Below are 20,791 nucleotides of genomic sequence, written 5' to 3'. Positions count from 1 at the left end.
ATGCGGGGAGCGATAGCCTAAAGGCACAACGGCGGGATGGCATCGCTGCCGAGCACCGCGTGGGCTGTCGCGGTGCCAGACGGAGACACTGAGGTGCTGCCGCGGCATTGCTTCTGCAGCCACGCTTTCACCCCACCCGGCACCGATTGAAAATGCAGAGGTACCGTCCGAACTTGCTAAGCAAATTTATTAAATAAGTGCAATAAAAAGAACTTGCGCGTTTAACATAAGCGACTTTTTCTCTTGAAATGATAGCGATAAAATCTCTGGGATTTAAATACCTTATCTGCTTATCCAGTACTTAGGAACCGCATCACCTATATAAATCACTCTCTTGGGGTAGCGGAACTGCACGCGGTCGCTTGAGATTAGACGCATTCCTGCACGGAGGGACGCTGGCTGCTCCTGAGTCGTCTCTGCAGTTCAGATGGATGAAAACAACTTGGTTGGCATTCAGGTACAGTATGGAGAAAGAGATCGTATAGAAAAAAGCCCATGAGATAGGGACCACGGTCTGTTCTTTCTTTAATAACGATGCACCGTCATCGCTGATTTAAGTTTTCCAGTCCAACGGTTTGGAGAACTTCCTTCCGTTAGCCAGACCTGCACCTGTGCAACATTTTTGCTCCGGAATATTTTGCTCGAGACTTCATAGCACAGGAACAAACTTCACTGTGTTTTTCACACCAGTGTTTATTTTGCCACTGCAGAAAACACAGGTTGTTTATTAAGCAAAAGGAAGCAGCCCAGTGAAATCATCCTTTAAAAATTACATTGGCGGTACTACTACGCTGAAAGAAGGTCCTCTCACATCCTAAAAAAATTTCCATTTTCTCACTTCTGAGTTGCTTCCAATTCGTACCATGGATAGTTATTATTATCTTTATACCTCACTTGAGAAGTGCATTTTTTTAGTCTAAAGATACCCAGCAATCTCAGTGAATGTTATGCACTCTAAAATATTTAAATGATTTCTTTAAAATGGTGCTGAAGAGCTACTCTGGATTTGAAAAAAAATTACAAAGCCCTAAGGCGCAACGTGGTGTGCCCAAGCCTACGCATTTGTCTTTTAAAAGCTGTTGGACAAAGGCTCTGTAATGCGCTTCTCTTGCGCATGCCTAATTCCTGCTCCTTAGGTACCTAAGGTGGGTGGCAAGGACAGGGAAGAGGCAGGAATCTCCTATGTGACAACTTCTGGCAGTGAAAAAGCTGCAGAGAGTCATTGCACGGGTCCCTAAGGCGTAATTACTGCGCTCTACGATGGAGCAAAGAGAAAAAGCAGCTACTGTGCTCGCTCCGGAGCCCCGACAACCGCAGGGGGAGACAGGCAGCCCCAGCACAGAACAGCAGGAAAGCGTCCTCGTACACAAACGTGAAAAACAAGTGCTACCCGAGGGAAAATGCCTCCAAAGGGAAGGTCCGTAAAAGTGTCTTCCATGGCTCCCAATTTTCCTGCTATTCGGATCGGTCAGCACTGGGAAATGTGACCCCTCACTGTAATTAATAGTGTTTGTGGGGTCTTCGTTTTGGTTTGTTGGTTGGTTGGTTTGGGTGTTTGGTTTTTTTAATTCAAGTCTTTTTTTTTTTTTTTTTTTTTTTTTTTAAAACAAGTTTAAAAAGGTTGTCCCATAATATTATAAAATAGAAAGCACACATCCTGCTACATGCAGGTTTTAACGGATTATTTTAATTATGCTTCGCTTGACTGGGTTTAAAAGCCATGGTTGAGGAGCAATGGAGAGCTGTATTTACCAATTCAATATACATACTATATTGGCTAATCCAAAATAGATGGAGGACCTTTGCAAACGGGGGTTTTTGCATTACACTTGCGCAACAGAAAGCTCACAGTCTTACGTCCAAAAGGAAAAAACGCTCTGGGCAACAGCTCGTGAGCCTGCAGTCCATTGCACATGCTAATCTCTGAGCAAAATCAATGGTTATTTTGCTTGCATAAGGAATCAGGTTCTCAAATAGGAACCTGTGTCACTAAAGTAGAAATGAAAATACATATATATTTGTTAATATATATATATTCCTAATGTATGTATATTTATTGATATATATATTTGGAAGAGTTAACGAAACAATTTATATAAAGATTTCAAAATACAAGCGCACCGATCTACCTGTAAAATTCATAAGCTTGTAGATAGGCTGCACGCCAGCGATAAAAACTGCATGTTACAAAATCAGTGCTGTAGATACAAAACACCACCGCAAATTCACTCCGTGGTAGCAAAAAAACCCCAACGCCCAAAACTTCTATTGCCACGATCACTCATTCTTGTACCTGCGGTGGATGTAGACGTGGGACCAATTAATTCTATCCTGGAAAGCAATTGCCTAAGCATTACAAGTAGAAATGTTAGGATTGTTGCTTTAGGTACAAAGCTTCATACATCATGTCTTAATAGAATTTGTTCTCTTTGCAGCTATTAAATGGTCACATGTGGTAGTCTATGGCTGTTTATTTTAATCCAGATCTAACTAGAGAAACCTCAGTATTAGAGCTGGATTTGGAAGCGAGCTGAGAGAAAGTACGCTAAAGCAGGAAAAAAGGTCTAAATTTATTAATTCAAGCTTTTCAGGGCCCCACTAAGATTTTTTTTCTTTTCTTTAAGGGCCCATTTCTTGGGGATGTATTTCAGAATTAACTGTGAGATTTTAAAGCATAACTTTAATTTTTACAGTAGCTCCATCGATACACGCTCTTATTGTGTACCAGGTGGGACTCTGGCGGTTTAGCTCAATCCTCTGGCCAAGCAGACTAATAAGGCACTTAGTGCACAGCGAGAGAGGCAGCGCGGAACAGCTATTTCATGTTACTTCCCACGTAATGGCATGTCATACGGCAATATCCAACCAGCCCTTTAGCTTTTTTATTTGGTGCTAATTCTTGGTGTTGAGTAGCGCTTTGGGTACTGCTCTGCTGCCTTTAAAACTCTAAACCTGAAATATATGTAAAGGCCAGGCTTGCACAGCAAAACCGCTTCTCGCCAGGCATGGCTTGTGTTACTCCTAGAGCCTCGGCGGACCCAAGGAAGAGATATCTATTTCACTCGACATTATTAACATGCTTGAACTCATAAAATTACAGACACCGGTATTAGAAAGGAGAGCAAAGTTATCTGTCAAAAGAATGTTTCTAAGCGTTTTAAAAATGAGTGGAAACATTTTATAACAGCCCTGATCCAATTCCTTTCCTTGCAGGGTCAACTAGAGCTTTCAGCTGACTTACGAGGTGTTCAAGGATACCATCAGTTTTAGAAAAAACTACAGTTCCCATTTCCAATGAAGGAACCAAGAGTTTTAGAGCCTAGCACAAATCAGCGGACTTGTAAGCTTTCACAAGGGCTATAAATTTGCCCCATTGGAGCTGACAAAGTTTATCATGACAAAAACAGGGAAGAACAAGGCAGCCGTTGTAAACATACTAATAGTGTCTTTCTTACTATCAAAATACACTAGATCCTGGCACAGTGGCTAAACTAATCAACAAAGAATGGCATGATTCTTTGACTTACTTCATTATACTTGAGGAACAGGCACCTGAAAAAGCTTTCCAATTCCTGGCCCTACTTGTAGGTTCAAGAGTTTATCTATACAGGATCATACAAGTCTTTCAGATAACCGAGATACACATTTCATACAGTCTGACGTATATCTCCTTCTACACATGCATGCGTTTTGCATTTCACCTTATGCTAGCTGCACATCACAGCAGATGAACGACGGCATTGCTAAGATACCGACATTATCATCACATCAAAGGAACCTGCGCGACTGCAACAAGCCTGTTTTGCTCATTGTATATCCATATTTTCAACGGTGTTTCCTCAAGTCTAATTGTGATGAATTCTTTGTAAATGCACTGATGTAATGCAGAAATATGCACAGGCGGCCTATCTCCTAGCCAACCAGTACACGCAATTTAACTTGCGACCTATTTGTCTACCACAAGTGTCTGATGGCAAGACAAACAAAAATTATTGATGCTATCAACATGTTATAAAGTCAATTTTGGCAGAAAACTATTAGCAATATATTCTGCAATTATTACATTGAAGTGATCAGGTGGTAAAGTCAGCTAATACAAGGATTACTTCCCAAGCTTTCAGAACGTGTAATTGCAAACAAGTGTCACACTTAGATCAAAAGAACAAATGCTCTTCTGCTCTATCCTGAAAGTCTAGTGCAATTTCTGCTTGGTAGGTTTCTTGCTCTTCCCCAAAAGAAAGTCAAAACACAAATGACTGTGGCTTTTGGATCCTAAGGAAATTCCTTACTGGATCTCAAAACCAGTGGATCCACAAAAACGTGGATCTGTTCGAACCACGGCCCCAGAGTAATCCCATCACCAGGGCACAGTCTGTGCGGACTGTGACAGCAGCCACACAGTGTGCCCATGGTAGCTCCATACTCACTGGGGAGTTGTTTAATATGAGGAACCAGTCCAAGACCAATGCACGGCCTTCCTTGTGCCATACAGGGAACGTGGCAGGCTAGATCTGTCCCAGAACACTTGGGTATTTCTAACATGAGCATTTCTAGGAGAAAACCACAGTGCTGCACAGACAGCCAACACAAAAGTTACCAGACTAGGCAAGTACTGCTCAAGGCTGATAAACAGCCCCACGTAGTCAAACGAAAAAGATGGTATGAGTTGCCCACAATTTTTAAATAACTGTTAACAACTATATGCCCAGTTATTAAGACAAAGGAAAGAATACTTGTCCTGTCATCGCTTTGAGTATGTTTTGCCAGTGCTTTTATTTGGGCCCCCTCTTGGGGTCGGGATCTTGCTTCCTATAGAGGGAGGTCGAGCTTTTGCTCCTGAAGGACCTGGTTTCCTTAAATAGTGGCCACCTGTTTTGCCTGTGAAGAGAAAATGCAGATTGTTATTGCAAGCACATCTAGTCCCAGTCTTGAATTTTATCATCTCCCATTTTGATTCTCAAGATATATTAAGTCTGAATGACTGATACTAGCAACTGAAAGTTGGCAGGCATCCAGCCTGAGGTGCATCTCATACCAGGAGTGGTAGGACTAAATGGTCAGGGTTCCTTTCCCATCTCTAGGAAATTGCTCTGGAGCTTTAGCGGTATCCAGGCAGGATTTAAGTTCCTTCTATGTTTCCAAATTCTAAGAAGCAGCAAGGTAACTAGCATTCTCATTAGCAAGTAGAAACAGCAAAGCTGAAGACAGACAGACAGACACGATTGTAGGTCCAGTTCAAGACTGGAAACTGTTGAGTTTAACCGCATTCACTTACGACAGCTGAAAGGGACAATTCAACAGTTCTTTCCAGGAACTTGGAGTAGTTGTGAAACGCAAATATGAGCAAAGCAAAGTATCAGACAGAGGAGGTTAACTCCAGCAATGACCTGAACACGCAGCGGACTAAAGAAATCCGAAAAAAGCCTGAAGGAGGAAAGGTTTTGGATGTTAAGGGCCAAAAGAGTTTTGGTGCTGCGGGCAGTGCAAATAGCTTGTTTGTTTAACTTCTGTGTTCAGGAAATAAAAGGATTTTGCATGTGCTTCATAAATAAAGACGGCTGTTAAAAAAAAACCACCTGACATCAGCATCAATTTCTCTTTGTTGGTGAAGAAGCTGCACAATCATAAATTCTGCCTAGCTCCTGGGTCTGCATTGAAAAGGAAAAGCAGTACACAGCACTAACTATTCAATTCATCTTGTAATTAGGATTAGATTAGCATCCTCTGATTGGACATTAACAGCTAAATCAGGCTCTTGGTTCTCTGTGTCAGCGTTCAGGAGCTTTCCAGAACGTTAACTGTTTAGTATCACCGCTGATTGTTCTATTCATGGTCATACTATTATGCAGGAAAAAACCCTGAACTGATCAAATGATCAAAGACAGCAGCTTCCCCAATCAACTGAGCTAATGCCCTTGTTTTGAAATCATTGTTCTTGAATGATTTTGAGAATTTGCTCCCTAAGTATACTGTAGTCTATGCCAGCGTAAGAAGTATCAGTTAGGTTACACAAATGCAAAAAATGTGTTGAACAAGTCATTAAGAGCCAGCTTGCTCTCGAGGATGAAATACTTTTCTTAAGTAAAGGCAACATAGTAAGAAGCATAATCACTATTATCATAAAATAATATCTTACCAGGCTGCACCAGAAGAGTTTTATTTATTGTGGATAACCTCCGTTGATTCATTTTACAGCCGTCTTTGCCCATTAGGTGAGATTTCCAGGCCTAAAGTCAATTAAAAAGAAGTGATATTACAACACCAGCAAAATTAGCCAATCTTTTATCTAGTCACTATGTACGCACGTGTACTTTTTAAAACATGGGGAAAATGAGAGTTGTATACAGACTTTATGGCAATAGCATTTTAATCTGCTCACTCATAAAAGCATGAGCACCTTATGACTTACTCAGTGAAACAGAAATTAACATATCCATTTTTTAATACAACTTAAAAGGTACATCACAGTAAAAAAACCCAGCCAGGTCCTAGAAATGAAAAGCGAGTGACATTCACTTTGTTTTTTAAATTTTCTTATTAACAACTGAGTTCAAATCAGGACAAAACAATGTACAAATAACATGGAAAATCTTTTCATCTCTACGTATTTTAAACTGAAAAAGCGTGGGCGTAACTACGTATTCCGATAATAGTTAAAGCATTCAGCAACCTGAAGGAGTAGGAGCTGCTATTACAAGAAAACGTGATGGCCTCTTCAAACTAGAGGCTACGTGAAGTCTCTTACTTACAAGAGTAATTTGGGCAGAGGCAAGGAAAAAAAAAAACCACCCAAAAGACAAACAAATCCAAACACCACATACATTTCTCAACAAAGGTTTCAGGCTTGGTTACAATATTTTCTGCGCTCCTCACGCTGGGCAAAGCAAAAAGGATTTGGAAAAAAATTTGGTTTTGAGAACAGAAGCACTACTCAACGGTCCCATTGAAAGGAAGAAAATGACATAGATTATATATCAGCCATTGACATTTAACTGGATCTAATACTCGGTATAGAGTTGGTGGCTGCCTCCTGGATAGTCTTTTTCTGAAAATTAAATCACACACAGAACTACTTAAATATGATCATAATATAGCGTTAGATGATTCATATAAAAGACTGAAACAGGTATGTTAAGTATTTTCTGAACAAATTGCTTTTTGTATAATACCAATACATATTTTCAATTGCTGAAAGCACATTTTGGAGCTGGCATGTCAGAGATTTCATAGCGTTAGGCAGTTACAGGGAACAGCATGTAAAAATCAGAGAGACGCCGTCTCAACTCACTTGACAATCATAGCAGTTCTTGCTTAGTTTCTTCATGTCAATTTTTTCTTATACCCAAATCAACATCATCTTCACCCTGGATGCCCTGTCAGATGTGCTCAGTCCTGCTGTAGTATTTTAAGCTGCCTAATGTCACGCCAAACACTAGGGCTGACAAGTGAACTCACAGAATGTGGTAGCAGTTGGGAATTTGGAAAGCTGTAAGGTGTATAGCTGCCTCTGCAGGAGGAGAAAGACCAACACCGAATAGCCTGTAGCCCTGTGGTTCCCATATACACCTTGAAGGGTAGAAGACCCAGCTTCAAATATGGTCCCCAGAGTGTGAGATAGCCATTATAGAGCCCGGCAATAATCCAGGCAAGTTCTTAAGTCGTTGGGCATAAGCCAGTGTTAGAAGAGGACACGAATTCAGTCCCAGTGACATAACATTAGCCCCAGTCTGGAAGGCAGTCTTACCTCCTCTCCTGGGGAAAAGTTGTCATGGCACAACGGGCAATGGTTTGCCACGTTTTCTGGTTTGGCGGCTGAAATGATTAGAAAAATAATGTAAGAATGGCAAAGACAGGCTAATTTCAAATACAAGAGGAGAACCAGCACAACAAAGAGCATAAAAGTACCCCACGGCTAAACCAGCTCCTACCCTATTATCATTAACTGCTCTCAAAGAAGTCCCATGTTTAATCATCTACATCGAAACAAGATCAAAAGGAACGATAGGGCTTAATCCACAACGATGTCGTAAAGGCTTTCTGTTCTCCTCACTCATCTTCCCCACATATATTCATAGAAGCGAAGCGTTTCAAGCACTGGGAAACTCCAGCATTTATTCCAAAAGTGTTCCCTCCCGAGGATTTACTTAGATTTCTAAATCCACAGTGCAGTACCTAAATAGAAGTGCTCTGGCCTGCCAAAGATACACAGCATTTGAAAGTCTGATTGCTTTGACCTTTGAAGTTCAACCTTTCTGTTCGAAACTACTCACAATTGCAAGTCTTGCTCTTAATATGTTTGGGCAACTCATCTTTTGGAAGCGCCTCACTGCATCGTTGACATTTCCCAAAGCTGTCCTTTTTATCACAATCAGTCAACAAGTGCTCTGTCAGGCTTGCTATTTCCACCACCTGCAACAGAGCAAGAGGCACCCAAGAAGATTTGTACTGTACTGAGTAAATAAGGATAGTATTTAAAACGGTGCTTACGTGATTTTTGGAAGTTAAATCTCACTTTCCAAAATGACAACGGGAAAATGAAATTTTTGTCCAGTTATTAATACAATTTATAACACTGCTCTTTTCGAAAAGCACTACCCAAGATCACACGGTAGCGTTAAATATGTTATAGCACCTTAAAACCAGAATAACAACAGTTAATGTCTTGCCGTAGAAAGCTTATGCCTCACCTGTTTGCAGTGCTCACATCTGGTTAACATAGGGCAGTGTTTCCAGTAATGGAGATCCAATCCTTCCTCTGTGAAGGACTCGTCCCTTTCACCACAAAAAATACATAAGCTAGGAAAAAAAAATACAAACATCGGTAACATCACAGAGTGAAATGGATGAACCCTGTTTCTTCTGTTAGAAACTACTCTGAAAAATAGCTAACGTCTTGGTACACCTTATCTTCCCTATATAGTGCTGACCTTAGGATAGGGCATGAACAGATACCATTATATCATTTATGGTAAACACAACGATAAAGCATTTGTTCATATGGAAAGACATAATTCCACAAAAGCACTGAGAACAGCTCACTGAAACTGGCTTTCATGGCTCCAGAATTTTCAAATGCTTTCTCTATGCCCTTATCCTACAATACACATGAAAGCTACAGTCTATCTTTGCCTTATTTTATCCTGGCAGTTGAACGTTAAACTGTGGCAATTTCTTATCCCACAAGCAACTACTCAGAAAACAAGTTCAAGGTCACACTATCGAAGAACTTAAGAAATCAACATCTAGGATTGCCTGGTGATAATTCCAAATCCGTTAGAAGAGATTTTCTTTTTCATTGTTTCAACACTGAAGGCATTAGCTTTGTTCTACTGGAAAAATGTTATTAACATTATTAGCTTGCAGGTTACACTAAGTGCTTATGGTGATTGGAAGCTGCTCATCTAACTTACTTGTCCAAGTAATTTGCAACAGAGGAATGATCATCTGGAATCTCTGCTGCTGCAGGCTGTGGGCTTTCGTTTACCTGGTAACCTGTAAAGAGAGAACTACTAAAACCAAGATCACATTTTAATTAGTTTTTGTGCATGCCTAGAAATACTGCTTCTCTGGATCTTAACAGAAAAAAAACCTAACAGAAGCGTACCATTGCCATATTGGTACACAAGCACTGAAAGACAACATACCTGTAGGCAGTTGGGAAACTATTGCTTTAGGGATCTACAACAGTAAAATATTTCAGTGATTATTTTTACATGTAGTAGATGATCTGCCTCAGGTTGGGGACAGATATAAAATGGTTTCCAGCCAAACCATACTAATTTCTTATTAGAAATTAACCGATTAGCTGATGGTAAATTTTCTTTCGTGACCTTAACAGCAGGCTGAGACTCAGCCAATCCAAAGCACTCTGGCCTGTTTTTAACTCAGATAATTCAATCATCTGTTAAGCATCTACAGTGTTTCAAAGACATCTTGAAATATCTCTACATTTCTTAATACTATTTGAAACTACCTACCTTGATTCTTTGGCTTCTGAGAATCAGATTCTTTCTCCTATTGAACAAAGAAATTTAAGTCAGAAATCTAATGACTGTGATGCTTGCCAGGGAGAAAGAGAACAGATTATATTCTGATTTTTCTCTGGAATTAAAAGCTTAGAAGCAGAGCCAATGCATTACAACGTTTGTGCTTCTGGTCCTACAGCAAATCTCTCAGGTATTGAGGCAGCAATCTTCTGAGGACGGAAAAACAGTCCTACCTCCTGGCATTGGGGTAGCTGACTACCCTTCTAAGGTTCAGATATGAAACATAATGGACGTGCAGTACAGCATGCTGCTGGAGGGCCTTGACGCACTCAGTACAATTTCTATACTCTAGCTGGTACAGAAACACTTAGACTTGTAGAAACGCTCTCAAATTTACCATACGATAGACAAAGCTGTTATAAAAAAGAATCCAAATTTTACACTATGTTAGGAAAAACAACCCCCCAGATTTTAAGCTGGACTGCTGAGGAGGAAAGTCAGTTAGTGTGTGTCATGGAATCTCTCTCTCTTTTTTTTTTTTTTGGTTTATAATGAGACAACAGTAACGTTAATTATCTAAGCCTGTGATACCTGAGGAAAAAAGGATTTAAAAAAAAAAAAAATAATCAAAACCAAAACACCCTAACCTTTCCAGCTTGAACTTCTGCTTGTATCTCCTTTAGAGCTGCCAGCTGACCTTGCAGAACTTTTATTTCTTCCCTCTTCTGTTTCTCTGCTTCTTCTGTTGCTGCCTTTCTCTGTGCCTGTCAAGAAACACTCTTTCAATTACAAAAGTTTTGGAACCATCTGTCATATAGAAGAGATTGCAAAACACATCAGCATCGAACAAATGGTCAATGCAGTATGAGAAATACCCTGCTCAGTTAAATGACTGGTCTGTTACAGTAACACCTCCCTCCCCCCCGATTCCTCTGTACTACCTGAAGAAACACACAGCATTTCCTCTGTGCTTACTGTTTCCAAGGGTAGCCAGTGTAAAATAGTATATGTGTATTTTCCAAAATGATTGTGTATTATTTCAGAAGTACCGTCTCTGTATTCTTTGTAGGCTTTATTCGTGAGTATATGTAATAAACTGAACACCAGCTTCTTACACAAAGTGATGTTAACAACACACCTTAAGATACTCGGCTACGTGTGTCATTCAATGCCTAATATAGCTATGAAATCAGTACATTGCTCAGTTGAATGCAATGTTTAAAGTAGCTGTGGATGTTCTGCAATCTTATTACGTACCCTGATTTCAGCTTCAGAAAGTTTACCATCTATTTTAGTAAATCCATCAAAGAGTGTTTTATAGAGAACAGTCTTGCGAATGCTTGCATCATCTGGAGGAAGATATTCCAGTATAGCAGCCTTGTGCTTCCTGTACATATCAAAGATAATCCGCAATGCTACATCACGAACTTCATAAACTCTGTGTTCTAAAGCTCCCGTTGCAAACTGAAAAGAAAAAAAAAATTATGTCTCTCTTTTCCCATGTTTTTTAAGGACTTGTTTATTAGTCTAAGACAATTATTTCACTGCAGTGGGAGAAATCTTCCTACAGACAGGTTTTTCCAAATGCTTTTTGACCCAGTGATTCTTTTTTCCCCGTATTGGCATCTCGCTTCCTCACAAGGTTCTGTGTTGTCACCTCCAAGAGGCTCAAATTCTCTTCAGTAATTCAGCGAGCACTCCAAAACAGACAGACAAGCCCCAATAAAACAGCAACAGAAAAAACTTTGTGTGCTGTAAACTCAGACTCCTACCTTCATGACGTTGCCGATGGTAAACCCAGAGTTTTCAGTTCCCATGTCTTTCAAGAGGCATTCCACTAATTCCACTTGACTCATTGCCAGATGCATTGGGGAGTTTGGTTTTAATGGTTGAACCAAATGAACTGGAACAATCTGAAGAGGTTTAACTTCACTACACAGTGCCATTTCCTATAAACATACGGGGAGTCAGTGTGCATGTAGGAATGCTAGATGAGGAAAATTAACTGTCTTTGCAAAGTAGAGTTATTCTAAGTTACTTACAACAAGTTAAGGAAAGTGAAATAAGCCTTCCAGAAGAAGTAGCTGCTTATTTCTTACCTTAGCAGCCAGAAGTTACATGCAAAGGTTTTAAAAAGATTATACAGATGTTTGGTCTTGCTCTTGGCATCAGAGAGAAAGCTATTGAGAAATCGATAAAATCTTAGACATGCTCAGATGAGCAAGAGTATAGAACTGGGTTGTAAGAAGAGTTTCAAGAACTCCATCTTACACTGAACTATCTGAGGAGAAGGTAGATGAGAAGTGTCACGAAGGATGCAAAGTCTTGACATTGCATCAAGATGGATTTCAAGAGTGCTTCAGAAGACATACGCCATCTTACAATTTCTCATTCTGTTTTGCAAAGAACCTTAAGGGCTAAATTCTGCTGCTATTCAAAGCTCAATGTTTATTTCTTTGCAGGTAGCAGAATGTTTAATAACCCAAAGCACCCCTCCTCCCAGTTCCTGTCAGCTGACAGACACTCAAGCAGCTGACGGTGTCCTGCAGTCCCTCTTCCTGGGGGCCAGATGCAGTTGCCACGGGGCTGGCTGGTCTCTTTTGGACATACTCATTTCTAGAAACACGTGGCACCTTCCCTAGAGAACTGCTTATTCAGGCAGTGTATCATCTATTAGCAGCGATACAAAATAAACACATTTTCCTTCTCTCCAGGCCATGTCCTATCTACAAAAATACATTTGTAACCATGTCCTCATTTCCTTTCTCCTTCAATTACAAAATCTACTACAAATAAGCCAAGCAGTAGTCATAAAGTAACCTGTCACCTTTGGGGTTCCAGTGACACACCAGAGCACTTCACGGAATAACCCTGTTAAAATTTTAGTTACGTCTACAGTGAAAGAAAAGTCTTTTCCCTCCACGTGTGAATGCAAGCAAGGATACATAACCCGGAGCCAGTGACTCACTCCACTCCACTCCTGGGACTGAATTAACACATTTTCACACAGAACTACTGTTCTTTCTTCTAAATTCTACTGGAAAATAGAGCCTGTAATCGTCTAGCAGGCTATTCACAGCTGCTCTTTGTCAGCATTCAGCAAGGAATGGACTGTGTCTTTTAAAATGGGCATCTTTTTTATGCTTTTGCTAAGTTGACTTTCAAAAGCTGACTGTCAAAACTGCAATCAAATTGCAACACAGTCTGAGCAGTGTGTTGTACTTTCTTGCTCTCATCTCTGCAGATCGCTTGCAACTAAGAAGAATGCAAGGGTCACGCTCTTGCATCTGCAGCAGCAGGTATCTCCCCACACTGTCCTCCACACAAAAGGTGACAAAACACAGCTAGAAAAAACACTGCAAAGATACTAAGTTGGTTCTACCACCTTGCCTTCCACGTAAGGCGTAATTCTTTACAGCAGCAAACTCTGGACTTGAAGTCAAGTCTGATTAGATGTTATCCACCTGTAAGCTCTGTGACATTCTTAATGCAAATCAAACCATAATGTGAAGAAAAACACCTACCCGAATAAAGTTAGAAGCCACAAGGCGAAGACGGGATGAAGAGTCTCCTGTTCTAGAAAGCAAATTTGGAAGCGTTTTTTCCACACAATGAGAAGTTTCTAGTTTTCCTAGTTTATGTTTTGGTATATATTGGGTAATGATCATTTTTAAAAGTTTCAGGGAAGCTTGAAAAACCTAAGTTAAAAAGAAAAAGGAAACACTGAACAAAAATACCACACAGATCCCTGTTTTCAGACAATATTGTAAAATCTTTTCTGTACTTCTAAAGCACAGCAGCAACAGCAATCTGAAATTACAGTAACGCTCTTAATGGAAGCTACTTCAGATACCTTTCTTCCAGATAACATGTTGCTAGGGCTTAGGTGACAGGCTTCAGAATTTGTTTTATAAAGAGTAACACAGCTCTTGATTTTTTTCTTTTCTTCTTGTTTAAGGCTTATTTGAAGCCTAAGTCTCCTTAGGCTAACTGTAGTCTCTCAAGTTGGAAACTAAAAGTTACTTCATTGCTGTAGTTCAACTTACCAAAAAAAAAAAAAAAGAAAAAAAAAAGAAAAAAGGCTCAACTGCAGTACACATTTACTGCGTCAGCAGTTGTTTCTCAAGCTTACTCAGCCCAGGACAGTATTTTCCATGCTGCTGAATGCCAGGCATTGCCCAGTCCTTGATCCTAACTAAAAGCCGACATTTCAGTTGGTTTGGGCTTTTTTTGGTGGGTTTTTCTGTTGTTTGGTTTTTGTTTTTTAAACTTACTCAACAGTAATTTTACAAACTATTTGTTTAAATTATTTAAAGTGTCTTAACCACACGGTTCTACAATTTTTGCTGTTAGTGCTTCACTGGAGCATTTCTTATCAAACACATTACAACTTACTGAAGACACTATGTCTTTGATGGCTCTCCTTACAAGGAAAATGGCAGCCCTCAGCATGTTCTTTAACTCATCCTTCGGAGTGTTTACTGACATTTCCATCAGCTTCTTATATACAGCCAGTAACGCATCTTCTCGATATGACCAAGTTTTGGAATATGCTCCTGAAACCTGAGCACAGAACAACTTTAAGTCTTAAAAGGCCAATACTGATATTTCAATATTTATTCAACATTTACATACAGAAACAGCCTCAAAAGAACATATGAAGTTAAGCGTGAAATCCCCAGGTGTTTCCTACAGGAATCTGGCTTTTATTAAAAGCACATATTTTTGAAAAACGATGAGTAAAATGGATTAACGGGTCAGGCTCAAGGCACCATTTCAGGCACAGTAATGGTTTCTCTCCCTACAAACGACAGTGGCAAGTTACGGGTATTCTGGTAGGGCCTGTACCCTAAAGCAGCCTACCAGATAATATCTGCTTAATAGCTCATCAAGTAAACAATCATAAAAGCTACAGCATCACATAAACGTTCAAAACAGGCACCCATATATCCAAGGTCAAATTTTAATCTCAGATTTTTAAGTAACAGCTCTGAACATGTAAAAACCGTATCAGCGGGTCTTTGTTGACAGAGCGCATATCAAATCAACTCAACACAGATCACAATAATCTATGTGTTTATTTCGCTGTTCTTTACCAAAGCTTCTCCAAAAACTTCAATAGCAGGGCTGGCCTCCCTCAGTGCCTTCTCCGTTAATGGTTCTGGTTCCCCAGTAATGCCACTTCTTGGAGCATCATTGATATCCTCTTCAGTCATCTCTGGCTCAAGGTACGCAATTGCTTCATCAGACTGTTTACAGATAGCTGGAAGAGGTCTCTCATCATAAGGTAAAAATTCAACCTAACAGAGAAGATAAAATTTGCTATTCTAGAAATGACTTAGATGTGAAGTTGTTTCATCACTAATTGGATTCACCTCAATGCGTTTTTTTCCCCATCAAAGCAGTATCGCTTTACAATTAAGTATAGATGTTGAAGTTCCCATAATAACATCATGAAGAAATGGAATCAGTGCCTGTGAATAAAACTTATTTCTTGTCTATAGAATACAATAAAACACACACAAAATGCCTTTTGTGGAAGTGCGTACATCTACAGAAGAAATCACCTGTTGATAGGAAGCCAGCAAGTTGTAAAGCTTTATCTGGTAAATTATTTTAAGTCAACATCCTGTTAAGAGAGAATACTACTGCTAATAGAGTCAACGCAAGTCTTCCTCAGCTTTGCCAAAAGCTGGAGCAGCAAAACCTAAAGATCAAGTTAACTAGATACTACGATTTTCTTCCTCTCTTTAGACGTGACACCAAGACTCTTACCCTACAACCACATTCCAACAAATCCCCTTGCTGCTGTAGATTCATCCAACATGATCTCTAAGAAGGAGATTTATTAATCTGTTAAGGCAGCAAGCAGAATTCAGCTTCCACTATACTGGCTGTGTGACCCTTGATTAGTCATTTCATGTCTATTTGCTTCCATTCATCTATTTGTAAATCAGGTCTAATCCCCTTTTGCCTCAATCTCAATGAACATTTGTAAAAGCTTCCAAAGAAATTCGGGAAAGAGAAAGACCAATGCCAATTATTAGATGGGCACTGCTCAGCAACACAGTCAATCTCAGATACTATATAAGCCATGAGAATAACCACCAAAGACCTTGTTGCTTTGGAAGGCTAAAGAGAAGATCATTTGCTCTGACAGATTTCTGCGGTAACAGAGGTACACTACTCACATTTTCTTTGGGAAACACTTCCCCGGAGGTCACGGGATGAGTCTCAGGAGGAGGGGACTGATGGGGAACAACGGGCTCAGCAGAAGTGGGATCTGCTGACTTCTTTTCCAGCAAAGGCTCTGCTCTCCACGGCTCTCCTTTTTGCGGTTCTGTGTGCTCACAAGGAGGTGAGTTTGTAGCTTTTGTGCGCTGAGGATTGTCAGTATAAATCATAGACTCCAAAGGCACTTCAGTCGGTTTTCGAACCTGAGAAAGGGAAGGAGATTCTGTAAAGCAAGGCTAACAATGTACTAAAATCACAGTTAATACGCCTACAACTCTGACAGTCAACCAGATTCTGCTGCTTTCAAGTAAATATCAGACCTCACTCACAGATGTCTAATCCTTTCCACCGCATGCAGCTTTATGAAACAACTGGAAAATAATTCTGTGTGGATGCGTGTGTGGAGAGATTACAAACCTTCTCATTCGGAGAACAATATAAAACTGTATTTTATCACATTAATTCTGTATGGTTAGCCATGATGTCAGCATAAGACTGTCATACCCCTTCAAAATATGAGAAAGTACCTTATGAATCTGCATTGGGTAGCCCTGAAATTATGCAAAACATTCAGGATTCTAGTATCATTTGCTGAGACCTTAACAGTTTAATGTAATCTATGGAGAACTAAGCATGTTCATAAAAAGCCACGTGCAAGTCTTTGGTCAGGGAAATCCACAATCCAAACAGAAAACTTAAAATCCTTACGTAATTGTCATAAAATACCTGTGTAACAACTCTTACTCCCTGAATTTATTTTGGTTGCTCTGCCATTTCTATTTACAACACCCACATGATAAAGCCTCCTGAATTAGGAATAACAGTACCCACCATCAGCTCTGCATCCAGAAGGTCGTGGAGCTCCAGTTGCTGGTACACCTTCAGGCGGTACGCTTCCATTTGCTGTTTCTTCTTCTTAGCAAGATCATAATCCTCTTTCTCTACAGCATAGCGCTTCTCTACCTCATACCGTCCAAGTCGTTCCCCTACCTAGAAGACGGTATAATAAGCTAGCTTGGAATCACGTTACTGTACGTATGTATACATTTCAGTATTTCCAGCCAAGTTATTAAATCAAGCTCTCTGATTTTAAAATTACTGTTCTGAAAATATACTGGAAATCATTACAATTCCACATGCTCACTAGGGTCCCTGACGGACCACTGGAACACTGTTCGGCTTAAGAGACAAACAGTCTTTCAACAATACCTTTTGCAAGTCTGCGATAGCTTGTTTGAGTTTCTTGGCATAATCATAGCGTTCGTGATGGACAGCTTCGCGCTTCTTCTCATCCAGTCTACGTATTATCTGAGCAACTTCTGGATCCTGGTACATGTCAAAAGCCAAATCATCCAGAGGCGAAATGGAGTCAGGTTTCCTGAAGATATAAAAAGAATAAAATAAACTTTCAGTTAATCCAAAATAAACCAGGCTGAGCATATACCTTCTCTTTCCACTAGCAGGGAACTAACAAAATATAGAGACTGGGAACTACTTTAGACTGAGTAGACGTTTTGCCAGGGTATACGCAAAAGAACATCCTTACCCAAGGTAAGTTCCATCTAAGGCAGGATCATCTGATTTAATTCCTAAGTAGTGATCTATCAGCTTCTCTCTGGACAGCTTTGTGAGGGGGGGAAAAAAAAAATCTTAACGCACATTCATCAACATCAAGTGTGTGTTCAGGACAGAAATTCCGACTTGCCACAATCAACATCAGCTACGCAACTTACGATACTTAAGTTTTGGGGCATATTGAAACAAGAGCATTTGGAGAGGCTGCAAATGCAAATGGTCCAATTGACTGTTTTATTTTTTGCATCCACGTATTAGGCTTAATTTTAGAGAACTTTCTTGCTTCAAGATAACATTTAAAAAAAAAACCAACCCAATACATGGCAGCTCTGCTACAGCACAAAACTAGCAAAGAAAGATGCATTCCGTTACCCCAAGAACCCTGTAACTGAACACGTGTAGCAACAGTAAAAAGACAGGGATGCTTTGCACTTACAGCATTATTGCTGTCATTACTGTAGTCTGCTGGATCTCCAATAATGTTTATAGCTACTAGGGCAACCTGGGACAGATTTAAAGAAAATGTAAATGCATAAGGTTATTACTTTTTCCATATCTTATGAAAACTGAAACAAAAAAATTGGAACAAAAAAACCAGGACCTGTGGTCTCCAGGGTGGTATGGAAGCAAAGAAAAGCACTAAGTGCTAAATGTACTTCACGCTTCATTAAAAATTTATTACCAAATCTACAGACCACATTGTACAGTCATCAGTTGTTCCCTTTTGCGGTCTGGGATGGAAGTGAAAAGAGTCACTGCAGAACTGAGGCCGATATTTGCTTTTTCTGTATCAGGATGGCTGTACAACACCTCCACTTAATGCCACATCAGATCCTAAAGACTAAGAGTGGCTTCGTAGCGACCGCAAAGCTGTTCTCAGAGGAAGTACTTGGTCTTCAGCACAGAGCCTGCTGTGCAGTCTAAAACTCAGAATGAAAGGCAGTAATGGAACGTGCATTCGACTCGTTTGTTCTGGATAAGTTGCATGCACTCGGTCATGATTCCAAGTCACTTAAAACCACTTATTTGTATTTTCGGTTTTAAAAGAAACCAAAATTAAACCCAGGAGCTTTCAACCAACATTTTTAGCTCCTACAAATCAAGGGAGCAGATTTCTATGCCTGTTCGGTACTACTGAAATGCATTCTGGCTTACCAAGCAAGGACTCTGAACTCAACTTACCTGGCCGTATAAGTTGTATTTATTGACATAATTTTTATGGAAAATCAGCTTCAGGTACTGGCCAACTGCATCCATATACACAGATTTTAACTCTCGTGCTTTGAAATCAGTCTTCTCATTGTCCGAGAGAGGGACATAACTGAGAACGAAAACGTAACAAGTAAGCAGAGGAAACGTGCAAATACACAGCTGTATTTCTGCTCCTCAAGTTAGTACTTTGATAAGGTTTAAAACTCCCTCATAACTGAAACAACGCGTGCTGTCATCTGACAAGACTGTTCATCTGCATCATGCCTCTTACACCCACGTCTTCAGCTTTGTTACAGATCTAAGCAGGTACGGAACCTCTTTACTGCTTGCAGCACAGCGTATCAATATTGCATGCGAAGCATAATGAATATGATTTCCTCTGATATTATTTCTGATTAAGGCAATAAAACCATTTAGAGCTTTTTGACTTACCCTAGTCTGTGAAACCTCTCTGACTGATAAGGAGCAAAGTATTCAGGCAAGCTTTCACTGATGTAGAACTCAATTTTGCTTGAAATCATGTACTGGTGAGCAAGCAACTGCAGTTTTCGTATTCGACACCTCTCCACCAACTGCAGGACAATTTCCTGTGGATACTGACACAGTCTGAAAACACACACAATTTCTGAATCATCTTTTTAAAGATGACTTCACTTCCAGCTCGAGTAACATGTGATTATGAAACCTTCCAAAGTTATTATAGTTTAAGTCAGCATTACAAATATTGTAAAAAGAAACCAAAGAGTAAAGTAGAAACACTTTTCTCTTCACTTCACTGCACGCATGTGTATGTTAAAGTGCCCCATACATACCTAGAGGATGCGCTGAGAAGACTGGATTTTTAATACGAAGCCAAAGCAGTTGCAAACTCCAAGACTGACAAGAACAAAAATAGTTGCCCTTTTTTCTTTTAAAGGCCTTTATTTAAATGCAATGTGATGCCTTTAGGTGGTAACCAAGGCGCTTTTTTCTCCCAGGATAAGGATTCCATGGGATTAAAGTAACTTTTTTGGTTTTATAATCAGTTTGGTCTGGGATGCTGTAAACTACTCTGACCGTGCATGGTACATCTCCCACTCATTTTCAACTCACTTAGCGCTTCAGAACTATGCACATTCCTCCCTCTTGCAGTACCTGGGTGATCGCCATCCGTTCACTGTCGGTGCATGAACCATCAGCTCTTTTGCGCTGAAGCCATCTTCGTGTCCCGATGAACTAACAACTATGAAACCGATCTTGTGTGGCATCCTGCAGAAGCGAGCTAGTCAAAGCAATGATGTTTCAAGCTTAAGCTAATCCCTGGAAGGACAATAAAAGAACACTAAAACACTACAGTCCAAGAATTAAATCCTGTGGTCCATCAAGTCAGTAGATGATGACTACAAATCTAAATTTTCTTTAATTAATATTGGCACCATAAACTGCACCATATTCTTATGCTGAGCGTTTTATTAGTACTTAGTGAAACGAGGGTTTAGCTAACTTGTACAGCAGTTTGCCAATAAACTCAGTTAAATCTGCGAATCCGAGATGGAACTTGAAACTATGTGAGTTCCGAAATGCGCACAGGAGCGACCCATACCATCCTCTGTGCACTTGAGCCAAAGGAAAAAACCAAACAATAAAGAAGAACAGGGTCAATTTAGCCAAAAGCTAGCTAGCACCTTTTCGCAGCGACGCACACACCGACGCTGCTGCCAGGGACGGCAGCGGAACGGAGGCAACGACGGGCAGGACAAGCGCCAAAGACCACCGCTACCCCCACCCCGTGCCGCAGTGATACC

General features: G+C 40.2%; 1 protein-coding gene across 4 annotated transcripts; it reads right to left on the bottom strand.

The window, feature by feature from the left end:
- Nucleotides 1–686: 686 nt before the first annotated feature.
- Nucleotides 687–20,721, bottom strand: CEP104 (centrosomal protein 104). 4 transcript variants are annotated; one of them, XM_050909491.1, is made up of 23 exons: nucleotides 20,672–20,721; nucleotides 20,142–20,306; nucleotides 19,440–19,613; nucleotides 18,978–19,116; nucleotides 18,232–18,297; nucleotides 17,767–17,843; nucleotides 17,430–17,598; nucleotides 17,052–17,210; nucleotides 16,178–16,423; nucleotides 15,083–15,286; nucleotides 14,382–14,549; nucleotides 13,511–13,684; nucleotides 11,759–11,935; nucleotides 11,244–11,450; nucleotides 10,634–10,750; nucleotides 9,978–10,014; nucleotides 9,411–9,492; nucleotides 8,688–8,796; nucleotides 8,271–8,409; nucleotides 7,745–7,812; nucleotides 6,137–6,227; nucleotides 4,734–4,878; nucleotides 687–704 (listed from the first exon to the last, which is right to left on the bottom strand). In XM_050909491.1, the coding sequence occupies exons 2-22, from the start codon at nucleotides 20,252–20,254 to the stop codon at nucleotides 4,742–4,744; spliced, it is 2,853 nt and encodes a 950-aa protein (XP_050765448.1). In that variant the 5' UTR covers nucleotides 20,255–20,306; nucleotides 20,672–20,721; the 3' UTR covers nucleotides 687–704; nucleotides 4,734–4,741. The 4 variants fall into 4 exon arrangements, with proteins under 4 accessions (XP_050765448.1, XP_050765449.1, XP_050765447.1 ...); XM_050909492.1 differs by lacking the exon at nucleotides 687–704 and adding an exon at nucleotides 1,632–2,293; XM_050909490.1 differs by lacking the exon at nucleotides 687–704 and having other exon boundaries at nucleotides 1,632–4,878.
- Nucleotides 20,722–20,791: the final 70 nt, after the last annotated feature.

The sequence above is a fragment of the Gymnogyps californianus genome, chromosome 21, assembly GCF_018139145.2.
Source record: "Gymnogyps californianus isolate 813 chromosome 21, ASM1813914v2, whole genome shotgun sequence".
In the NCBI taxonomy this organism is placed as follows: Eukaryota; Metazoa; Chordata; class Aves; order Accipitriformes; family Cathartidae; genus Gymnogyps; species Gymnogyps californianus.
The sequence above is the reverse complement of the archived record's forward strand: the minus strand, read 5'-3'. Positions and strand labels throughout refer to the sequence as shown.